Source organism: Penicillium psychrosexuale (genome assembly GCF_028828465.1).
Source record: "Penicillium psychrosexuale strain IBT 29551 chromosome Unknown utg000005l, whole genome shotgun sequence".
NCBI lineage: Eukaryota > Fungi > Ascomycota > Eurotiomycetes > Eurotiales > Aspergillaceae > Penicillium > Penicillium psychrosexuale.
In genome coordinates, this window is record NW_026643190.1 from 35782 (window position 1) to 54393 (window position 18612).

Here is an 18612-nt window from a genome sequence, read left to right on the forward strand (position 1 = left end):
GTGGAAGGAACATAACGCTAGCATCACAAGGAAGTCTCTTAGGTGGGATCGGGATGTTTGCTCAATACAATACTCCGTGTTGTGTATTGATTCTTTTGGGCAGGAAACCGACATAATCTTCTGGTCTGGAGCAGATTCAATATGAGGCTCTGGAGCCACAGCATAATAGTAGCAATCTGAGCCTTCTAAGACACCATCGAAGAGCTTTGAACTTATGCTTAGATGCCTTGAACTGTGTGGGATGAGTTACATGTGTGTATCCTCATTTCTGTCCCAATCGCCTGGTCAGTATCAATTACCGGTCTAAGGCTCAGTGGCGGTAGCACGTGCACAGTTTGTTTGCATCCATTGTTGATTGTTGTCGAAGCTCGAAGGTGGGCCATTTTTTGCTTTGTCCAAATTCAGAGCCTATCCTTTTTTGTTGTCGTTCTTTCTCTCCATCCTGTTCCCTTCCCAAGTTTTTTCCTTTCAACCCTTCCCACCCCGCAAACCCAATAGCTTTGGTTCGTGCATATCACTCCCCATCTCTTTGAGAGATTAACACCATTGTATCAGAGAACAAAAGCTCATTTCACCTCATAGTGCATGCCATCGACGCTTTGAAAACTCACACAGTAAGTTGTCGTGCAGCTTCACGCGTTGGATCTTCACTGACGCGCAAGGACCTTGGCTGATGATACAAGATAGCTTTCACAATATTTCCTGTGACACCAGACTCACAGCTTTCCAGTATCCCAAGGACACATCTTGGTAAGTAATCTGTCTTGGAGGCGTCATCACATCCCCTCATGGTCTCGAATACCGATCTTGTGAAGACAGATTACCCACCTTGCATTTGACTAATGCATCCTGCAGCGAGGTACCTTCCTTGACAATCTCGAGAACCACCTGAGGCTGAAGAGAGCCTTTTGAACACCTCGACATGCCCATTTCCCAAAGTGAGCCCATGTCAGAGAATTGGATGGATAGACAGGCCGGGCTCACTTTGGGGAATGGGCAGTTGAGGCTGAAGATTCACAACTGGCGGACCCCTGCCCCGAAATTTGCCATAGAGAATAACCCCAATGGTAACCCCAAGTGCGACCTTGAGGCAGTCATTGAAAACTCCGAGATCATCCGCGTTGACTTCAGGATCCCCACCAATTACCCAGACGGCATGATGGGGATTATGGGCTTGATCGAGGCACTATTCGAGTGCCCCAAAAGGATTGCCATGAGCAATATCGAGACTGGTCCCGCACCGGCTCTTCGAGAGTCAAAGAACATGAAGAGACATAATTATCATATCAAATGGACAACTCCATGGGAGACATCCGGCTGCCGAGTAAGCTGGATGAAAGCGAAAGAGAAGTCGCCCACCATGAAGTTCAAGTTCGTGAGTGGTAGAAATGGAAGACCGGTGGAGCAGATGATGGTCATCGTTGATGAGCGTGACAAGTTTTATCAAAAGATCTCTAAGAAAGACCCTGTCAGTATAAGAATTTCATCGATATTTTTAGGGTTTAACTAACAAATCACAGAACACTTACGGCAAATGGATGGCATATCCGGTCCAGATTTGGCTGCGCATTCAATGGCTGATGTCAAAGACAAAAGACATAGACAAGAAACTGTTTAACAAGTTGCTTGTTGATGAAACTTCCCGTTTCTCCATTCAGAAGAAGATCAAAGGGAAGAAGGCATCAAAGAAATCCCAAAAGAGACTCCGCGAGCATTCCACAGCCGGAGAAGAGAACTCTGAGGAAGAAAAGCCAGATGTGTCAGTTATGCCACATCCAGAACAGTCAGTGTTAGGGCGAGAACATACGATGGAGAAAATGGGAAGTCAAAACTTGCCTCCGAAAGAGGCGACCCAGGAAGAAGCGACCCAGCATAAGTTGAGCCATGAGTTGAACCAGTATGAGTTGACTGAACAAGAGTCGACCCATCCAGAGGCGACCCAGAATGAGTCGCCCCAGCATGAGTTGACTGAACAAGAGTCAGCCCAGCATGGGGCGACCCAGAAAGAGTTGGCCAAGAAGGTCTCTACACTCACGATTGATACCCAGAAGAGCAACAAGAGGTACAAGGGCAAGGGAAAGGGTAAGGGAAAGGGAAAGTGCATGCCTGGTTTGTCTAGCTCCAGCACAGGAAAGAAGGATGCAGACCGTGTCACAGGTCACATCATAGATAATATTACGGACCGCATCACAGACCGTATCACAGAGCAACGTGGTAGCGACCAGCATGGCAGCGACCAGCGTGGCGACCTACTTCCGGGAGTGCATGGCATCGCTCTACAGGATGGCCCGGCTAAGCAGCAACTTGCGGCAGTTGCTGGCCAACAAACACAAACAATAAGCGCTCCCGCGTTCCCTACTATGCCCAACGACTTGACTACTTCATTGTCTCCATCATTCGAGACAGCTCGAACCCACCTCTCCCCTCGCACTTCCCTCCCCTCATCCACAATGTCATCGTTCTGCACGCCTACGAGCGCCTTGTGGAGAATAGATGAGGATGATGGCGAAGAGTCGGTGAAAGCGGAAGAGAACGAGCCAGCAGCGACTTCGGATGAGCTATTCTTGACTCCGCAGGGAGGTGAGGCTGGGCTTCGGTGCCCTGTCTCGAACAACAGGGACGAGGTGTGGTTTTCTGGTAAACTCTCTACTATTTATATCGTTGTTGATACACCTGCTGACTATTGTTTAGACCCCGAAGAGTACCGTGGCGATCACGAGACGCAGGAGCCAGTCTTGCGTCGAAGTGAGTCTTTCAGTGTGGCCAGTCTAGGTATGCAATCACATTTTCTATATGTTTTTACTTAAATACAAGCTAACCGAGAACCATAGGGCTCTACAAGGGCCAGGAAATGACATCCTCGTCCCAAACGACCTACCCTCCATTGACCCCCCGTGCCTCGTCTGCCTTGTCTACCACAGACTCGGCTGGGTTTGGGACAGATGACCCCAGTTCAGATGGCGCCATCCAGCCAGATGACCAAACTTCAGCTGAGTCTAGCCGACCTGGCAAGAGGATTGTATACAAAAAGAAGAAGCAAGGTAAACGGAAGCTTCGGGAATTGATGAAGCGTCAGCAAGCTCGCGATGCGGACGTCGAGCTCCCCGTCTCTCCTGCTTCTTCTCAGGTCAATGGAGTGGAAGGTTATTCTCCGTCTCCACCCGAGTTGTCTGAGGATAATGAACTAACTCCCACAGCCAAGCAGTTCGGCAACACCGGGGCCCCACCCCCTGGATTACTGTTGGACTTGCGCACGCTCGGCGTTACTTGCCATGAGCCATTCTGCGAAGTCCTCTGTTGTTTGGGGGATGGGGTCTCCGTTGTTTGCCCTAAGTGCGGACCGTTTTCCTTGGTCCGCTACTGCGGCAAGGACCACCTGTGGGAGGATGCCAAGAGGCACTGGGTAGTTTGTACGCAGCTCCCAGTCCTGGAACAGTGCTTGGCCAGTTCGATCTCTCACGACCTTCTCGTGGGTCCACCAATGCTTCCCAACCTTCACCAGTGGGACAAACCTGAGCGCCATCGTCAGGCGCTGTGGTTCAGTTCTGCCCGCGACCGAGGTGACTACTTCGTGTTCGCGGAGTGGGACGACCTGGTGAAGGTTGAGGACGATCCAGCCAGTCACCTGCAGCTGCGATGTTCACCTCGAATCGCACATATTGTGCGGTTCGAGGACGCCGAAGAGAAGGACCGGTTCCGCCGGTGCCTTGCGATTTGTCTCTTCGGTAAGTTTTATATCACTTTGAGTTCCTTTACACCTTCAGCTTCACCCCGCTCTCTGTTTCCTTGCACTTTGATATCATACAACCCTCACCATTGCCTAACTTTCAGATCATATGCTAACTCTTCTTCCCTTCCAGCGGCGATTGAACATCCAGCCCTCGTGGACTATCTTTACCGGCTTGTCCGGGACTGGATGCGGGCTCACAATATGTGGGCCAGTGACAAGGACATGGACAGCATGCTGCGTTACCAGATGGGACTCGAGATGGGTGGCGCCATCGATCAGAGCCGTCTTGGATTGCGGCATGCTTGTGAGACGGAGTGGATCGGTGCCGACCGACGCCACTGCGGGAATCTGATCTGCGCGAGCGAGCGTCGCCCCACGTTGCTCGGTAACCATGACATGGGGTTGGGCTTCCGGAAAGTGTGTGAATCCCTCGAATCCAAGTATTGGATTCTGAGGGCGCACCGAGCCACCCATCCATCGGTGAGCGACGTGGTGGCTCGCACGCGTGGCGGAGGATTCCCGGGGGTCCTTGCAGAGGACCGGCGGACATTCCGCCGTGGTATCGGTTGGGACGGGGTGGGAACGGGCCCCATGGAGCTGGAGATGCCGGGGTCAGGGTAGGGAGCCGTCCCCTCCCTAGCCCTAATTGTTTGTACCGGGGTCCTGGACCTGGGGTGGCTGGTTTGGAGAGAGATATTATCAGTTCAGTCGGTGGATGCCCCCCAGGTTCAGGATGCCCATTTTTGTATTACGCTTTCGGTGGTAGCGGCGGGATGGAGGGGAGTTGATCGCCCCCTCCGTTGTTTCTAGATAGAAACAAAGACCGTCGTGTGCTTGTGCCTTTGTCCTACTGTGCCTGGTTCTTTGTTCTCAGGTGCTGTAAGTTACGTAGAATTAGCTGTACATGAGTAAATCTGAATGTACTAGTAGATTGATCATTAAGGGAAGATATTTATAAAGCCGAGCCCTTCGGGCCGAATTTGGATGTCACCAGCGATGATGACTGCTACGTGATTGAGACTGAACCACGAAATAGGGAAGGACTCAATCGGACAGACCACTTCTGCCTGCGAGAAAGAATTGGTTTTTGTGCACATATGTTGCATTTTTATTTCTATTGGCATCATAACACTTCTATGCATATCTCGTCACTTCTCACATATGAAAGGCCTATAGGTCTTTGTTTACTGGGTGATATACTTCTTCAGCCCTCTCAAACGCTCCTTGGCAGTCTCAAGAACATCATCGTTCTTGCACACCGCAAAGCGGAGATAATCCTCAGCAATGAGGGCGTTGGCATCAGTGTAGAATTCAGTGGGAGGAATAGCAGCCACGCCAACCTCATGGATGAGGAACCAGCAAAGCTTGAAATCACGAGGCCGGCTAGCAACATGCGGCGGGAACGGATAGTCGGCCGGGAGTTTTACAGAGGCCAGGTTGGCAAGCACAAAGTATCCACCCTCGGGATCAGAGTACTGGAGGGATTGATGTCAGCAAAATCAATCTATGGGAGAGTAGACTTGGCAGTTAGGGGTGAATAATCACATACCGGGATACCAAGCTCATCAAAGACCTCGCAGAACCGCTCAATTTTACCCTTCATGTCTGTTCGGCTCTCGTCCCAGAAGCCCTCTTTTTCTGCCTGCTCGAAAGCAACAGCAGCAGCTTCCTGCAGAGGGGACACACTGCTGTAACAGATACGGGTGTGCGCACCGGCCACGTACTTGATCAGGTGTTCGGGGCCGATAAGGTACCCAACACGCCAACCAGTGGCGTAGAAAGCCTTTCCGGCGGAGCATACTGTCAAAGTGCGCTCGAACAGCTCTGGGGACAGAGTAGCGATTCTAGTGTAGGGGACGTAGAAGAGGCGGTCGTAGACTTCATCAGACAAGATGATAAGGTTGTACTTCACACACAGTTCACCAATGCGCTCGAGCTCCTCGCGCGAGAAGACCTTGCCGACGGGGTTGTGTCTATGAATATAAAGTTAGTTGAGACCTTATTCGTCTCTGTAAATCAGGTCTGCTTACGGAGAGTTCAGGACCTGTTATAATTAGCTTGGATATTCATGAGAATCTTGGTATCGCATGCTTACAATCATCTTTGTCTTGGGGTTCATGGCCCTCTCGAGCTCCTCAAAGTCGATAGTCCACTCTGATGCAGGAGAGGTCTTGGTGGCACCATCCTTGGGCGGGTGGAGGGGAACATAGCGGATGGTACCGCCGGGCATCTCAATGTTGCTAATATATCTATTCCGAGTAAGTTAGTATCCGCGCAATCCCCTCGCAGTATTGGAGTTCCTTACTGATCAAAGAAGGGCTCGAAGATAATGACTTCATCACCATCCTCGATAAAGCCCATGAAGGCACTGAGCATGCCTTTTATTCGTCGCTTGTCAGTGCCAAGTATGCATTTATAGATAGACTATGCCAATCTCTCACCTTCATTTGCGCCGGTTGTGATCGTGACCTCGGTCTCGGGGTTCAGCTTCTTGCCAAAGAAGGGCGAATAAGCATCCGCGATAGCCTGTCTGAGGCGGGGGCGGCCCTATAATGTATGAGCACTTGTGTAACCATGCGCAGATTCGTTGGCGTTCTCTACCTTCGTCGGAGAGTATTGATTGCATTCCACTCGGTCTAGCGCATCCTTCGCAGCGTCAAGAGCGAACTTGGGAGGGTTATAGCCACTGCGCACAAATATTTCCCGTCAATTCCCATCCCTTGGGGTAATTGGGGGTCCTCGAAATGGTGTGACTCACAAGAATCCCTGGCCCATGTTCACAATCGGCTGAACTGGCGAAGCTGCGGCGGCTTCGTTGACGATTGACCTTGGATCCCAGTTTAGTATGTCTTTCCCAACTTCTTTTCTGAAACGGCATACCAAACATCCTGGCGCTGTCCTGCCACCCGCTGGGCGGGGCGAAATGGATCGGGTCGCGAAGCTGTAGCCGACATCGCTCTTGTGCTGTAACCAGGGCGGGGTAATGTCGAAAGGGCAGAGAAAAGGGTTCTAGACCTGCAATTCTGTGATTGAGCAAGGATGTGCCGAAAGGAGCGGGAAATCATGAGCGATATTGAAGGGAATAAGAGGAGAGAGGACAATAGATAGAGATGTCGGATTTCCCCACCATGGCGTGCTCCGCATTCGGCTCTGACGGCCCTCGGGACTTGTTTTTATATTCGGAGCATTCGGAGATTATACAGTACTTGCATGTACTTGTTGAGTATGTCTATGTAGTATCTACATATTCTACATGTTTTCATACAGTTAGGTAGATTGGTCGTCTGCCCCATTTTCAGGCACCAAGGCCTCTTACTTACTAATTAACGCGTTGAACGCGTCGCACCCGCGGGTGGATGTTATCGCCTCGACGTTTATCTCACCTTGGAGTCTTTGAGTAACCTTGGAATCTAGTGAATGACCATATCATTCTCCGGTCATCATGGTTTCCTGCCCAATATGCGATCAATCTGTCTCCCAATTGAAGATCAATAACCACATCGACTCGGGCTGCCAGAGCTTCATCGAAGAACCGTCGTCTTCTCCAGGAGAGCCGGCATCCTCCCAGAAGGGACCAGTCCCAAGCATGTTTCAACCTCCGTCCGCGCGCAAAGCTTCTGCCCAGTCGAATATTCCGAAGGTGTCCCCGTCGCGTCCCACAACAACCCCACGTGCTCTCAACGGCAAGCGATCATTTACCGAGGAAGCAGAATCTACACGGGAGCGAGATGTGCGAAAGCAACCAAATGGTGAATCCAAAGAGCCGCAGGCAAAGCGTCCCAGGATCAACGCCTTCCACAAAGCAGCACCTCTAGCGGAACGCATGCGACCTAAAACCCTGGATGAGGTCTGCGGCCAAGAACTTGTCGGACCGAACGGCATCCTACGCGGACTCATCGAACAGGACCGAGTACCGAGTATGATACTGTGGGGTAGCGCGGGAACAGGGAAAACAACAATCGCTCGAGTCATTTCGTCGCTGGTGGGCAGCAGATTCGTGGAAATAAACAGTACCAGCAGCGGCGTAGCAGAGTGCAAGAAGATATTTGCCGAAGCTCGTAGTGAGCTGGGACTCACTGGGAGAAAAACAATTATCTTCTGTGACGAGATCCACCGGTTTTCCAAGTCACAACAGGATGTCTTCTTGGGCCCGGTAGAGAGCGGCCAGGTCACACTGATCGGTGCCACAACGGAAAACCCGTCGTTCAAGGTTCAAAATGCGCTGCTCTCACGTTGCCGAACATTTACTCTTGCGAAGCTCACTGACGAGGATATCATTTCAATCCTTCATCGTGCCCTCCGAGTTGAAGGCCCGAATTATTCGCCCTCCGAACTGGTGGACGAAGAGCTGGTTCAGTATCTCGCCAAATTCGCCGATGGAGATGCTCGCACTTCGCTAAATTTGTTGGAGCTAGCCATGGATCTGTCAAAAAGGCCGGGAATGGATAAAGAGAACCTGAAACGATCTTTGACAAAGACACTCGTGTATGACCGTGCTGGAGATCAGCATTATGATACGATATCCGCTTTTCACAAGTCCATTCGAGGGAGCAACCCAGATGCAGCCCTCTACTACCTTGCTCGCATGATTCAGTCCGGTGAAGACCCCCTGTATATCTCTCGACGGCTGATTGTTGTCGCTTCCGAAGACATTGGCCTGGCCGACAACACTATGCTGTCACTTGCTATATCCACACATTCAGCCGTCGAAAAAATCGGACTTCCAGAGGCCCGAATCAATCTGGCACACGCTACTGTGGCGATGGCGCTATCGAAAAAGAGTACTCGCGCGTACCGTGGCTTGAATAACGTCTTTGCCGCCTTGAACGAGCCAGGAATCGCGGGCTTGCCCATTCCTGTTCATTTAAGGAATGCACCGACGAAGCTGATGAAGGAGCTGGGCTATGGCGCGGAGTATAAGTACAATCCGAACTATGTCGACGGCAAGGTTCAACAGGATTACCTGCCCGAGCAACTCCTCGGTCGTACCTTCCTAGAGGACTTGGATCTGGGTACGCGGAGAGACAGTGATTTGGACAGTACTTCATATCAAAGAGATTGATTGTCTTCATTGTTTGCTCACATCTTTCTTCCATACATCACATCTAGGCCTATTCACATGGCAGTACTCATACTTCTTCCGCCCCTGAACCCTGGAAACCATGTAAACCTTATACCTAGCGATGGGCTATACCGGATCTGGCATCGGCCTCATGGGCCTAGTCGTGCCTGCTTCACCTTAAGCGATGCCCTTGTATCTCGCTATGATGTTCAAGGTTCGACTAAGGTTCGGGTAAAGGTTTGGCCTTCCTAGCGGTACTAGTCCGTTTTGAGTATTTTTGAAGCTGCCCAAGTGCATCTCAAGTTCCATCTTTACTTCACGTCACTCATTCTCTCCCTTCGCAAAGGATCGACAACTTGTTGGTACAAACATCAGTTTGCTGTTAGGCTCTGCCCTAAGCCCGTCCTTTCGCTCTCACTCTTTGCTCGAGGACTTTTCAGGGTGTCCATCATTACCTTTCCTATCGTTCACCCTTGAAACCGTGATGGCTCAAGCCGCTACACGGCATCAGCCGTCTCCATTCTCTCCAAATCCAAATGGCGGGCGTAAATATGCGCCGTGTACACCACGTACACCGGATTCCATCTATCCTGTGAGTTCGATCCATCTCTCACCGCGCCCTCCTATGTCCCTGTGGTTTTCATTCTAAGCTTGCACATCTCGTGGATTCTTGATACTGATACCGACCTTTCAGTCTGCCATGTCTCCACTCGCATCAGCCACACCTTACTTTCCCGATCCCAATATCGAGCATACAATGTCACAGACATGGCAACTGTCGTCGACGGCCGTGGCATATGAGACCCAGTCCATAGATCCAGACATACTCAAAATGCCCAACAAACTCGACAATAGTCCGATAAACAGTCAACTCCAGGTGCCTAGCAGCCAACCCCAGGGGCCGGATGTGCTTGGTGGTCCAGTTTCTTTCGATTCAATAATGACGCCTCCCATGATTGAAGACCAACCTCAGGGGCCGGATATGCCTGGCGGCCCAGGTTGTTTTGATTCAATAATGACGCCTCCCACGATTCAAGACCAAGTACAAAGCCCCGTATCTCCTACAAGCTCGGATCCTCGACCCTCAACATGGCCTTCCAGTGCCAATGATACCTCGCCACGCGTCTCGACTGAACATGAGCGTGCTCGGAGTGAACATGGTGTCGGTAGAACACAGCCATTATCTGCGCTGGGACGTCCGCTATCTCCTCATCTCGAGGAAGCATATCCCGATGGCTTCGTCCCATGGGATCCAGCGAACCCTGAGAAATCTGATAAGATCCGCGAAAAGATTCCGCGTAACCGGGCCGAACTTCTGCAACAGAGAGAAGATACCGCCGCACTCAGGAAAGCTGGCGGCTCATGTATGGCGTGCTACCGGGCCAAGAAAAAGTGTGGAACAACTACACCATGTCCTCCGTGCTTTTCTAAGGGTAATCGAATCTGCTTTCGAAGTTGGGGAGATCTATGTCTGCTTGGGCCACCTGCGGGGGGCTCTCTTACGATCTTTAGCTTCCCGTCCCCAGATGCGAAAGATACTTTGCAACGCATGGGTGACGAGGTTTTCAAACGCATGAATGCATTCAACGCGATTGTTAATATCCGCGAAACATATGGCGGAAACTGCACTGCATGGCATTGGACAGTCACGAGGTCCAGTATCGCACTATCTAGTACAACAGAGTGCCCTGTCGATGATTTTCTTACTGGGCTTACCAGTGCCCTTCCCCTCGTGGATCTGGTCAAATCTGAAGATCAATACAAACACAACCCACTCGTCTGGACTGCGCTCAGAATGGCAAATTTGTTTATGGCCATTCAAGGCTTGGTGCAAGCTCGAATCCGTTCGTCCTGGTTTGATGTTACCACCGGGCGACTCGTCTCGTTTTATCTTTTGATTCTCTCGTTTCGGAAGCTCGCAGAGATGTCTCAGGACTTTTGCCCTGGTTTGTACGTGGCTCTGTGCGGAAAGGACAAGCAGAACAGCAACAAGAAAAACCGATCAGGGAAAGAAAATGAGATCGAGCCCCCTTGGGTCGCCGCAGCATTATACTACCGAGTTACGTGCGGCTTGCAAGATCTTCAATACAGCCCAATCGTCGCGAGAATATTCGGTTCCTTTCGCTGTTATCTGAGTGGTGTTCGCGAAAAACTCGAAGATATCCTGCGCAATGTGTCCCCCAGACACGGGGCTACTGGGAAATCCTCCATCAGAACGATTCTTGAGGATGAAGTTCCCAGTCTCCCGTCGTCTCCAAGCCTGGATATGGCCTTCTGGCTGGGAGACCCCGAGGAAATGTCGTCTGTTTTGGGCCGGCCTGACGGTCCCTTTTCGCCGCCAGCCTGCGAAATGCAAGCCTTCCTAGCTGATCATTTCCCTCGACCTCGCTTTGCGAATCCTGTTGAGCAGCACGACGGGCTCTTGCAGTTATCAGCGACTTCGCACGACACGGTGATTGCCCAGGAACAGAATTCCTTTGATAGCATAATTTATCCCGATCAAGTTGAAAGCCTGGATCCGAATGGTCTGATGGATGTCCTCAACAGTGAAGACGACAATGGATTCGATCCTATGGGTGCCGCCTTTGTTGATACAATGCCATCCGATACAATGCCACTCTATGGCAATTTCCAGAAATCTCTGTACAATTGTTGAAACCTCCGGCAACAGCAACATTCGCTCACCGCTATTGTTTTTTTTAATAAGTTATCCTTGGGAGGAACATACAACACTCGTTTGAGGAAGTTTGAGGAATCACGTTAGGTGGTGGATAAGAAGTTTTTATGGGTTGGTAACTTGGGATATTGTGATTAGCACCAGGTTGTGCTGTGTCTAGAAGTTCGCTCACTCGCTCATCCTTCTAGCAATAATTAATTGAATCCTGAATTTCCAAACAATTATATTTTCATTGACCACTATATCTGTAACAAAAGCAAAACAGCGCGTTGTCATTCCGCCCGCGTCTGGCGCGTCTCCAGAATCCTCCCACCGCCAAACACCTCATCTCTCCACGCATTCTCGTGGGCTGCGAGCCCCTCCACTCAAATTAATGCTGAAGAACTGTTGATCCAGCCATCTAATTAAATCTGAACACGCCATCCACCATGGCCTCTGGCCAACCCTTCGCGTCGCGCTCCTACGCCGGCACGAAACTCCCAGAACGCTCCGTCAACACGAACGCGATGCCCTTCAGCGCCTCCTCATTCTCACGGCATCGCGGTCTGGGAAATACCAACCAAGGCGAATTCACCGCCGATGGCCAAAAGCAGATGCAACAGTCCGCGCCCGCGCCCGCAACAAACGCCGTGTCCCATGGCCCAGCGCAAGACGCGAATCCGCTGAACAGACTCACCGAAGAGCAGAGGGAAGAGATCAACGAAGCTGTAAGGGATACCCAATCCACCCATCTATGACACTACTATTCTCCTGAATTACTGTAAATTCCTACAAACCCCTCCCTCCTCTCTCTTACCTCCCTCCAAGAGTGAAAAGAAAAGAAACCAGACCACAACAACCAACCCCCATCCAAAACCCCAGCTAACCCAAACCCCTCAAGTTCACCCTCTTCGACCTCGACCGCGACCGCCACCTCGACTACCACGAGCTCCGCGTCGCCTTCCGCGCTCTAGGCTTCACACTCGGCAAACAAGAGCTCATCTCCCTGCTAACAACCTACGGCGTACCCCGTCCCCAAGTCCAGCAACAACAAGGCGCCGCCGGCAACCAACACGCCCAATCTCAACCCCTCGCCTCCAACAAAGGGCCCGTCTCGAACCCGCAACACCCGTCCAACCTGCTCATGCCGCTCTCGTCGTTCCAGGCCGTCACGGCGCTGAAGATCCTCGAGCGGGACCCGCGCGACGAGATCCTGCGCGCGTTCGAGCTGTTCGATGAGGGCGGCAAGGGGTTTATTGACCTTGAGGATTTGAGACGTGTTGCGAGGGAGTTGGGGGAGACTGGGCTTGAGGAGGAGGAGCTTAGGGCTATGATTGAGGAGTTTGATCTTGAGGGCGTCGGTGGTGTTACTCGGGAGGCTTTTGTTGGGATTTGTTGGCAATGAGTTGGATGTCTAAGGTCTTGCTGGGGATTGGATCCTGTTAGACGGGTTCGGTTGCTCTGGGAGACTGAGACTTGACATGACTTGACTTTGTTTGTTGTACATGGGTTTTTTCCTCGGTGTTAGGATTTGATCTTGTCGTTTTACTCATGTGCTTGTTTTTGGAGTAAGTGCCTCTGTGTGTTTATTTTGGGTTAAAATCGCACTTCAAATGGATATTCATTCCTCTACGTGCACATGCTCAGGTTATTATACTTGCAAGGTGAAAATTCGGTATCATTCATAGCCACAAGGGCTTCGACATAATCTATTCACGAAAAATGCATCCAAATTCAAAAAGTAACCACAAGAAGGGAAAGCCCAAAACCCCAGATCGCAGATGATATTATCCATACTAAAGGACCGATAATAACCACCTGGACAACCATCCGCGATGACGCCGATACCCAAATCCCCCAGACCAAATCCCAGAGACCCGAATGCAAACAAAAAAAGGTTCAGTAAAACCCATAAACTGTAATATAACTAGAAGCAGAAGGGGGTGATCATGCGTATCGTGGCGGGGGACCAGGGGGAGGCATATTCTGATACCCGCCGTTTTGGTATGGGACACCAGGCGGAGGCACATTCTGATACCCAGAATAACCGGGCGGAGGCACATTCTGATAACCGGCATTCCGGTATCCATGCCACTGGTCCATAGGCGGGCGAGCAGTAGGCTGGGGCCCATTATAGCGGCGATATGTGCCAGGCGGGATAGCCTTGCGGGCCTTACGCAGCTGTGCGCTGCGCTTGCAGCGACTATAGATACAGAAGAAGATAGCGAGTAGGAGGAACGTGCCGACGCCGACACAGATGCCGATAACCAGCTTCTCGTGCTGGCGGATCCAGCCCAGGGCCGAGGAGCCCTTGCACTGGCCGGCGCTGCAGCGGCCGCCGGAGTCGCAGGGTGTACCGTCTAGGTAGTTCTGGTTCATGATGAGGCAACTTGTGGTACCCATTGATTGTTGGGATGAGGGTGCGCCGCACACGAGACTGCAGGAGGGACTGCCTGTGTTATCGCAGGCCCAGGTGTCGTTGGTGTTCAGTACCGCGCCTGTTACTGTGCGGCACTGGTAGTCGCGGCTGGTGCATTGGCCGCTAGCGCAGCTGAGTCCCTGGTCCTTGGCGCCGCAGCTGGCACCGTCGTCTTTGTATTTGTTTGCGGGACAGGAGCTCGAGGTTCCGCTGCAGGTCTCGGCGATATCGCATTCTCCGGTGCTGGCGCGGCAGACGGTGTCGGCGGAGGCGAACTGGCATTGATCGCAGCAGCTGTCGTTGGAGTCGTCGCACACGGCGCTGCCTTTGAATTTGCAGGTCTTGGGGTCACAGCAGGAGTTGTCGCTGCAGCTTTCTTCGTCGCCGCAGTCACACTCCTCGTCGCCTTCGACGATGCCGTTGCCGCATTGGCTGCCGCTGATGGTCACGACGCCGCGATTGTCGGATAGACAAGAGGACTTGATGCTGTTTTTGCCAATGGCAGAGCAGATGTTACCGATGGTACATTCCGAAAATTTGGTGATGGTGCTCTCAGCATAGGGGTTCATGATGTATTGCGCATTGGCATTGCAGGTCGACGAACTCAGCGGGCAGCATTGAGACGAGGCTTCCAGGTTATCCGCGCAGGTGCTCTCGTCGCAATCGTGCACTGCTCCAAAGGTGTGACCAGTCTCGTGGGCAAACACCTGCCAGGAAGAACCAGAATTGCGCACTACGACGTTGGCACCGGCCACAGAGTTCGCTCCAGATGTAACCAGTTCAGACGAGCATAGACGACCCATCCATGAAACTCCAACCTCGGAGCCTGTTGGGCAGTTTGTCATCAGAGTCCAGTAGGCATTGTCATCTGAATGGGTTGCACGCCACTTGGAGAATTCATTCAGGCGCCAGGTGACATTTCCGCCGTTGCAATCCACGTTCCATGGCGTAGCAGCGGAGCCCGAGCTAGAGCAGCCTGTCTCGGCGATTGTAAGGTTGCGCAAACCAATGGACACATTGAAAGATTCTTCATAGAGATTTGAAGCCGTGTTCACCACGTTGATAACCCAGTCCCTAGCCGCTTGTTCGGGGGTGGAGTTCGTAGCCATGAACGATTCGGTGAATTCACAATCCGTAGCAACTCCGATCAAGGCCACTTTTTTCGTTTTAGGACATCCACTGGAATCACCGATGGTCGATTTCAGATTCACACCGCCAGTGTTTCCCGAGACACCACCAACATCGGACTGTCGCTTGCTTAATCCGAACATCGAGTTCAACGAGGTCACACCCCATTGGCTGTCCATATCCCCGAAAATCGTATTGGACAGATCAGCATTGTACCCAAGGTTATTAGCGCCGCAGCCTTCGGATACGGGCAGCGACCGCTTGAGCTCGGAGTGCGTATAGCGAAACATGTCGGAGTCACGGTAGACGATCATCGATGGCCCATCTCTAGGTTCGACGTCGGCATCCATCGGGCGCTTCTTGTCGAGATAGGTCGATTGAAGCTCAATGTGGTGCTTGTCATCGTTGACGCTGAAAGCGCCTTCAAATAAAGGCTCCAGGCCATCCCTTTGGACGGTGATTCTTGCCCAGCCGACGGGTGTCCATCTCCCCTTTCCAGATCCTACCAAGGCGCGCCCGCGGAAAACCTTGTGCTCGTCTCGCTTGATCGGCTCGGAATGTGTTATTGTGCCGTCGTTACGGACGTATTGCACGTAAGCGTCCTCGGCCAAGATATCATTATTGGGCTCAAGTTCTAGCTTTATGCGCTTGCCGTCTTGGTGTAGGGCAAAGGTGATATCAAAATGTGACAGGTGATCTATTTGATGTGAAGGAGTACGAATGATGGCATTGTCGACGGGCGTCACTCGGCGAATGGCGTTTGAGGCCTGTGATCGTGCTGGGGATTGTCAGCGGCTAGGCAACGGAGGCCTGGGCAACGACGGTCTGGGCTGCAAGTGGGGATTTACCTTGTGTTTGTTGAAAGAGCGATGACAATGCACCGATCAAGGGCAGAATGGTAGAAAACCTCATCGCAAGATCCAGATATTCAGGGTCCTTCCCCGGTCTTTTTTCAATAGAGTTTCCGAGACCCTGAGTGGCAAGGGAAATTTAAAGGGTCCACCAGGGGTTCAGGGGTTCAAGAGGAATGTTTCAAGAGAGAAATCAAAATCAACGAAGGACTAGAAGTTCAAGAAACCAGGAAGTGAAGAAAGGAAAGTCAGAGGAATCAGATAATGCTGGGGCTGTACAGGGCTCACTGCCAAGGGCTTAGGAATCCTCAATCCAGTTGGCTTGGCAAAGTGGACTGAAACAATTTCGATGTGCCATTTTAATCTTCCAGATATTGCACGCATTGATAACTGGTTCCTGTGGTTCTGTGGAGAGAGAGAGTTATTTTTATTTCATCCAATCATATTGTCTCTTTCTTGCTTGGCAGGTTATAGCATCCATGGGTGATATTGAAGTATGCAGAGTATACCATCATCGATATATATCCCAACACGTTAACGTCGAGACTCTTCAGTAAGTAACTAAGGAAACCAAGGTAACTATGTAATAGTCTTTCTCATAGTATGTACTGGTATAACGCGTAAGTGGCTTAAGCCAAGACGCTTGGAAGCCTATCGAAGAATTTCTGACACTTGGCATTAATTGGCATTTAAGGCTGCCGAATAATAGAGGGCTGTGCTTCATGATCCCCATGATATATCTGATGTGCCAACTGGGCAAAGTGTGGAATCGACACCCCACATATAGGGCAATCCACACTCCAGGGTTCATCGTCATCCCAGCCATCGTCCGACTGTGACTCTATCTCAGGGGAATCGGGTAACTGCGGATTAGCAAACGAGGGCTCGGGTTCCTGCACAGTCCAATCCTTGAGTACTGTCTCCTGCTGTTGAAACATTTTCCCAATGTCACGGCCACTGCTTCGCTTCTGGTCCCCCGCAGTCTCCACCATATTGGTAACCGCAACGTTCAACAAACTGAGATTCCAGCCAGCCTTTTCAGGATGTAACTTGCGAAACATAGGGAACACACTTTCCCGGACCAGTCGTTCGGCCAATGCATCGATGTTCTCATCCAAGTTGAAAATAAAGGGTGGCAGGTGTGCTGAGCGAGAGATGCGATTGGAACTGTATGCACGCCTGGTACCTAAGTCTGGCGGGAGTCTTGGCCGGGTTGATAACCGCAGCGTGCGAGGATGAGCACGCCATCTCCCTTGGGGAGCAGTGTCATCACTCATATCAAGTAGGTCGGTTCTTACGCGGCGGATCAGACTTCGGGACAACACTACGAGCTCTCGTCGGACACTCTCGAGCGTATCTAACCGCCCGTAAGAATCCTCGATGCTGATCTGCGTAGGCACATCGCGACCCTCGAGCACCTCGGAATTATCTACTCCGTGGAGAATGCTCCACATGCGCATCCCGATCCCTTTCACTGAGCCTGGCCCGCCGAGGATTCTCTCCAGTAAAGATGGGCTCATGCCAGAGAATTGGCGGACATCCTTGACTGTGATCTTCTCGTCAACGCTCTCTTTCCCTATGATATGGGATTTCAGTTTCTGGGCGATCCGAGAACCAATTCCGGGAATCTTCCGAATCTCGTGGTCATCCAGGAACTGGAACACGTTGCTAGTATTATTTTCCGTTGCCGTATATGGCGGCAGAAGAGTCGTTTGGCCATTGGGCTTGTGAACATTACCGACCAACTTGGCTAGCAGTTTGGAGGTTGAGATTCCGCCCGTAGCCGTGAAGCCTATTTGATGCTCTATCTTACTCCGTATATGACCCTGTAAATGAGAGGCAACGAGCAATCTCATTTCCAACGAAGACGAATCTTTCTGAGCGAAGGCCGCCTCCATTGCGGGAAAGGTCAATCCCTGGAAGCGAGTGGCATCGTAGGAAAAACCAACGGTCGGGTCATTCCGATCAAGATGGAAATACGAATTCGCCAAATCATTTCGATTTAACACGCCAGTGTTGTAGTCAATCATCTCTGTAACATCGAGAAAAAGCTCGTCAAAGCCTAGCTTTTCGACACGGCCGCCCCAGACAAAGGAGCGAACCAGCAAATAAAGCTCCTTGGAGGCATTTCGGAACTTGGTCAAGTCTTCACCGAGAACTATTACCACATCGGGACAGATGCGCTTGGCATCTTTGATGAGCTGCAACTTATGCAGACCCCGGCGCCGGGCTTCGTAGTTGCAGGTTACCACAATCTGCTTTTGCTGAACTGCCAAAGGAAGAGACCTCAATGCAGGTTGTTCCACCTCGAAGACCGAGGCATAGAAACAGTCATAATCCTGGGTATGGGTTAGTCAAAGCGTGGGCAGTGGCAATAAGAGTGGAGAGAGGTACCAAGTGAAGGATGATGCGATCGTCGTTCCGCACTAGTGCAGCCATGAACTCTGAGCTGATGTCGACGTGTCCATGGGACCTCGATTTGCGGGTGCCTGGCAACGATCGAACGCTGAAAACAGGAACCGAAGGCAACTTCAAGATTGGGGCCTATTTGTGGCTGGTGTGGCGTCGGTGGCTTACCTTTATTGGCCTTGGTGCCTGGTAGTTCATGCATGAAGTAGTTACTAGTCAGTTATATTATTGTACTCCATTTTTTTGGTTCTAAGCTGCTTTTCTTCATTTTAGATATCTATGCTCAAAGAGATCCCGTACTACCTCATCCTAGTCGACCAGTCCTTAAGCTTTCCTCCGGCATCGCCGCACGAAAGT

At 51.3% G+C, this 18612-nt stretch overlaps 6 protein-coding genes across 6 annotated transcripts; 4 read left to right on the forward strand and 2 right to left on the reverse strand.

Moving 5' to 3' along the window:
- Window positions 1-922: 922 nt before the first annotated feature.
- N7518_008982 (uncharacterized protein) lies at window positions 923-4351 on the forward strand (the record flags this gene model as incomplete). The annotated part of the gene is made up of 4 exons (XM_057189909.1): window positions 923-1468; window positions 1521-2772; window positions 2832-3725; window positions 3861-4351. The coding sequence occupies 4 exons, from the start codon at window positions 923-925 to the stop codon at window positions 4349-4351; spliced, it is 3183 nt and encodes a 1060-aa protein (XP_057037565.1).
- Window positions 4352-4914: 563 nt separating this feature from the next.
- Window positions 4915-6795, reverse strand: N7518_008983 (kynurenine--oxoglutarate transaminase; the record flags this gene model as incomplete). The annotated part of the gene is made up of 9 exons (XM_057189910.1): window positions 4915-5205; window positions 5280-5703; window positions 5761-5774; window positions 5826-5979; window positions 6036-6108; window positions 6172-6277; window positions 6332-6416; window positions 6489-6557; window positions 6611-6795. The coding sequence occupies 9 exons, from the start codon at window positions 6793-6795 to the stop codon at window positions 4915-4917; spliced, it is 1401 nt and encodes a 466-aa protein (XP_057037566.1).
- A 377-nt stretch (window positions 6796-7172) lies between these two features.
- N7518_008984 (ssDNA-dependent ATPase MGS1) lies at window positions 7173-8792 on the forward strand (the record flags this gene model as incomplete). The annotated part of the gene is made up of 1 exon (XM_057189911.1): window positions 7173-8792. The coding sequence occupies one exon, from the start codon at window positions 7173-7175 to the stop codon at window positions 8790-8792; it is 1620 nt and encodes a 539-aa protein (XP_057037567.1).
- Window positions 8793-9276: 484 nt separating this feature from the next.
- Window positions 9277-11448, forward strand: N7518_008985 (uncharacterized protein; the record flags this gene model as incomplete). Its single annotated transcript, XM_057189912.1, has 2 exons — window positions 9277-9384; window positions 9487-11448. The coding sequence occupies 2 exons, from the start codon at window positions 9277-9279 to the stop codon at window positions 11446-11448; spliced, it is 2070 nt and encodes a 689-aa protein (XP_057037568.1).
- A 449-nt stretch (window positions 11449-11897) lies between these two features.
- On the forward strand, window positions 11898-12853 carry cdc31 (putative cell division control protein Cdc31; the record flags this gene model as incomplete). The annotated part of the gene is made up of 2 exons (XM_057189913.1): window positions 11898-12176; window positions 12350-12853. 2 exons carry the CDS (start codon window positions 11898-11900, stop codon window positions 12851-12853), a joined length of 783 nt encoding a protein of 260 aa, XP_057037569.1.
- A 542-nt stretch (window positions 12854-13395) lies between these two features.
- Window positions 13396-18453, reverse strand: admB (uncharacterized protein; the record flags this gene model as incomplete). The annotated part of the gene is made up of 5 exons (XM_057189914.1): window positions 13396-15773; window positions 15844-15902; window positions 16600-18185; window positions 18241-18390; window positions 18424-18453. The coding sequence occupies 5 exons, from the start codon at window positions 18451-18453 to the stop codon at window positions 13396-13398; spliced, it is 4203 nt and encodes a 1400-aa protein (XP_057037570.1).
- Between the last annotated feature and the right edge of the window lie 159 nt (window positions 18454-18612).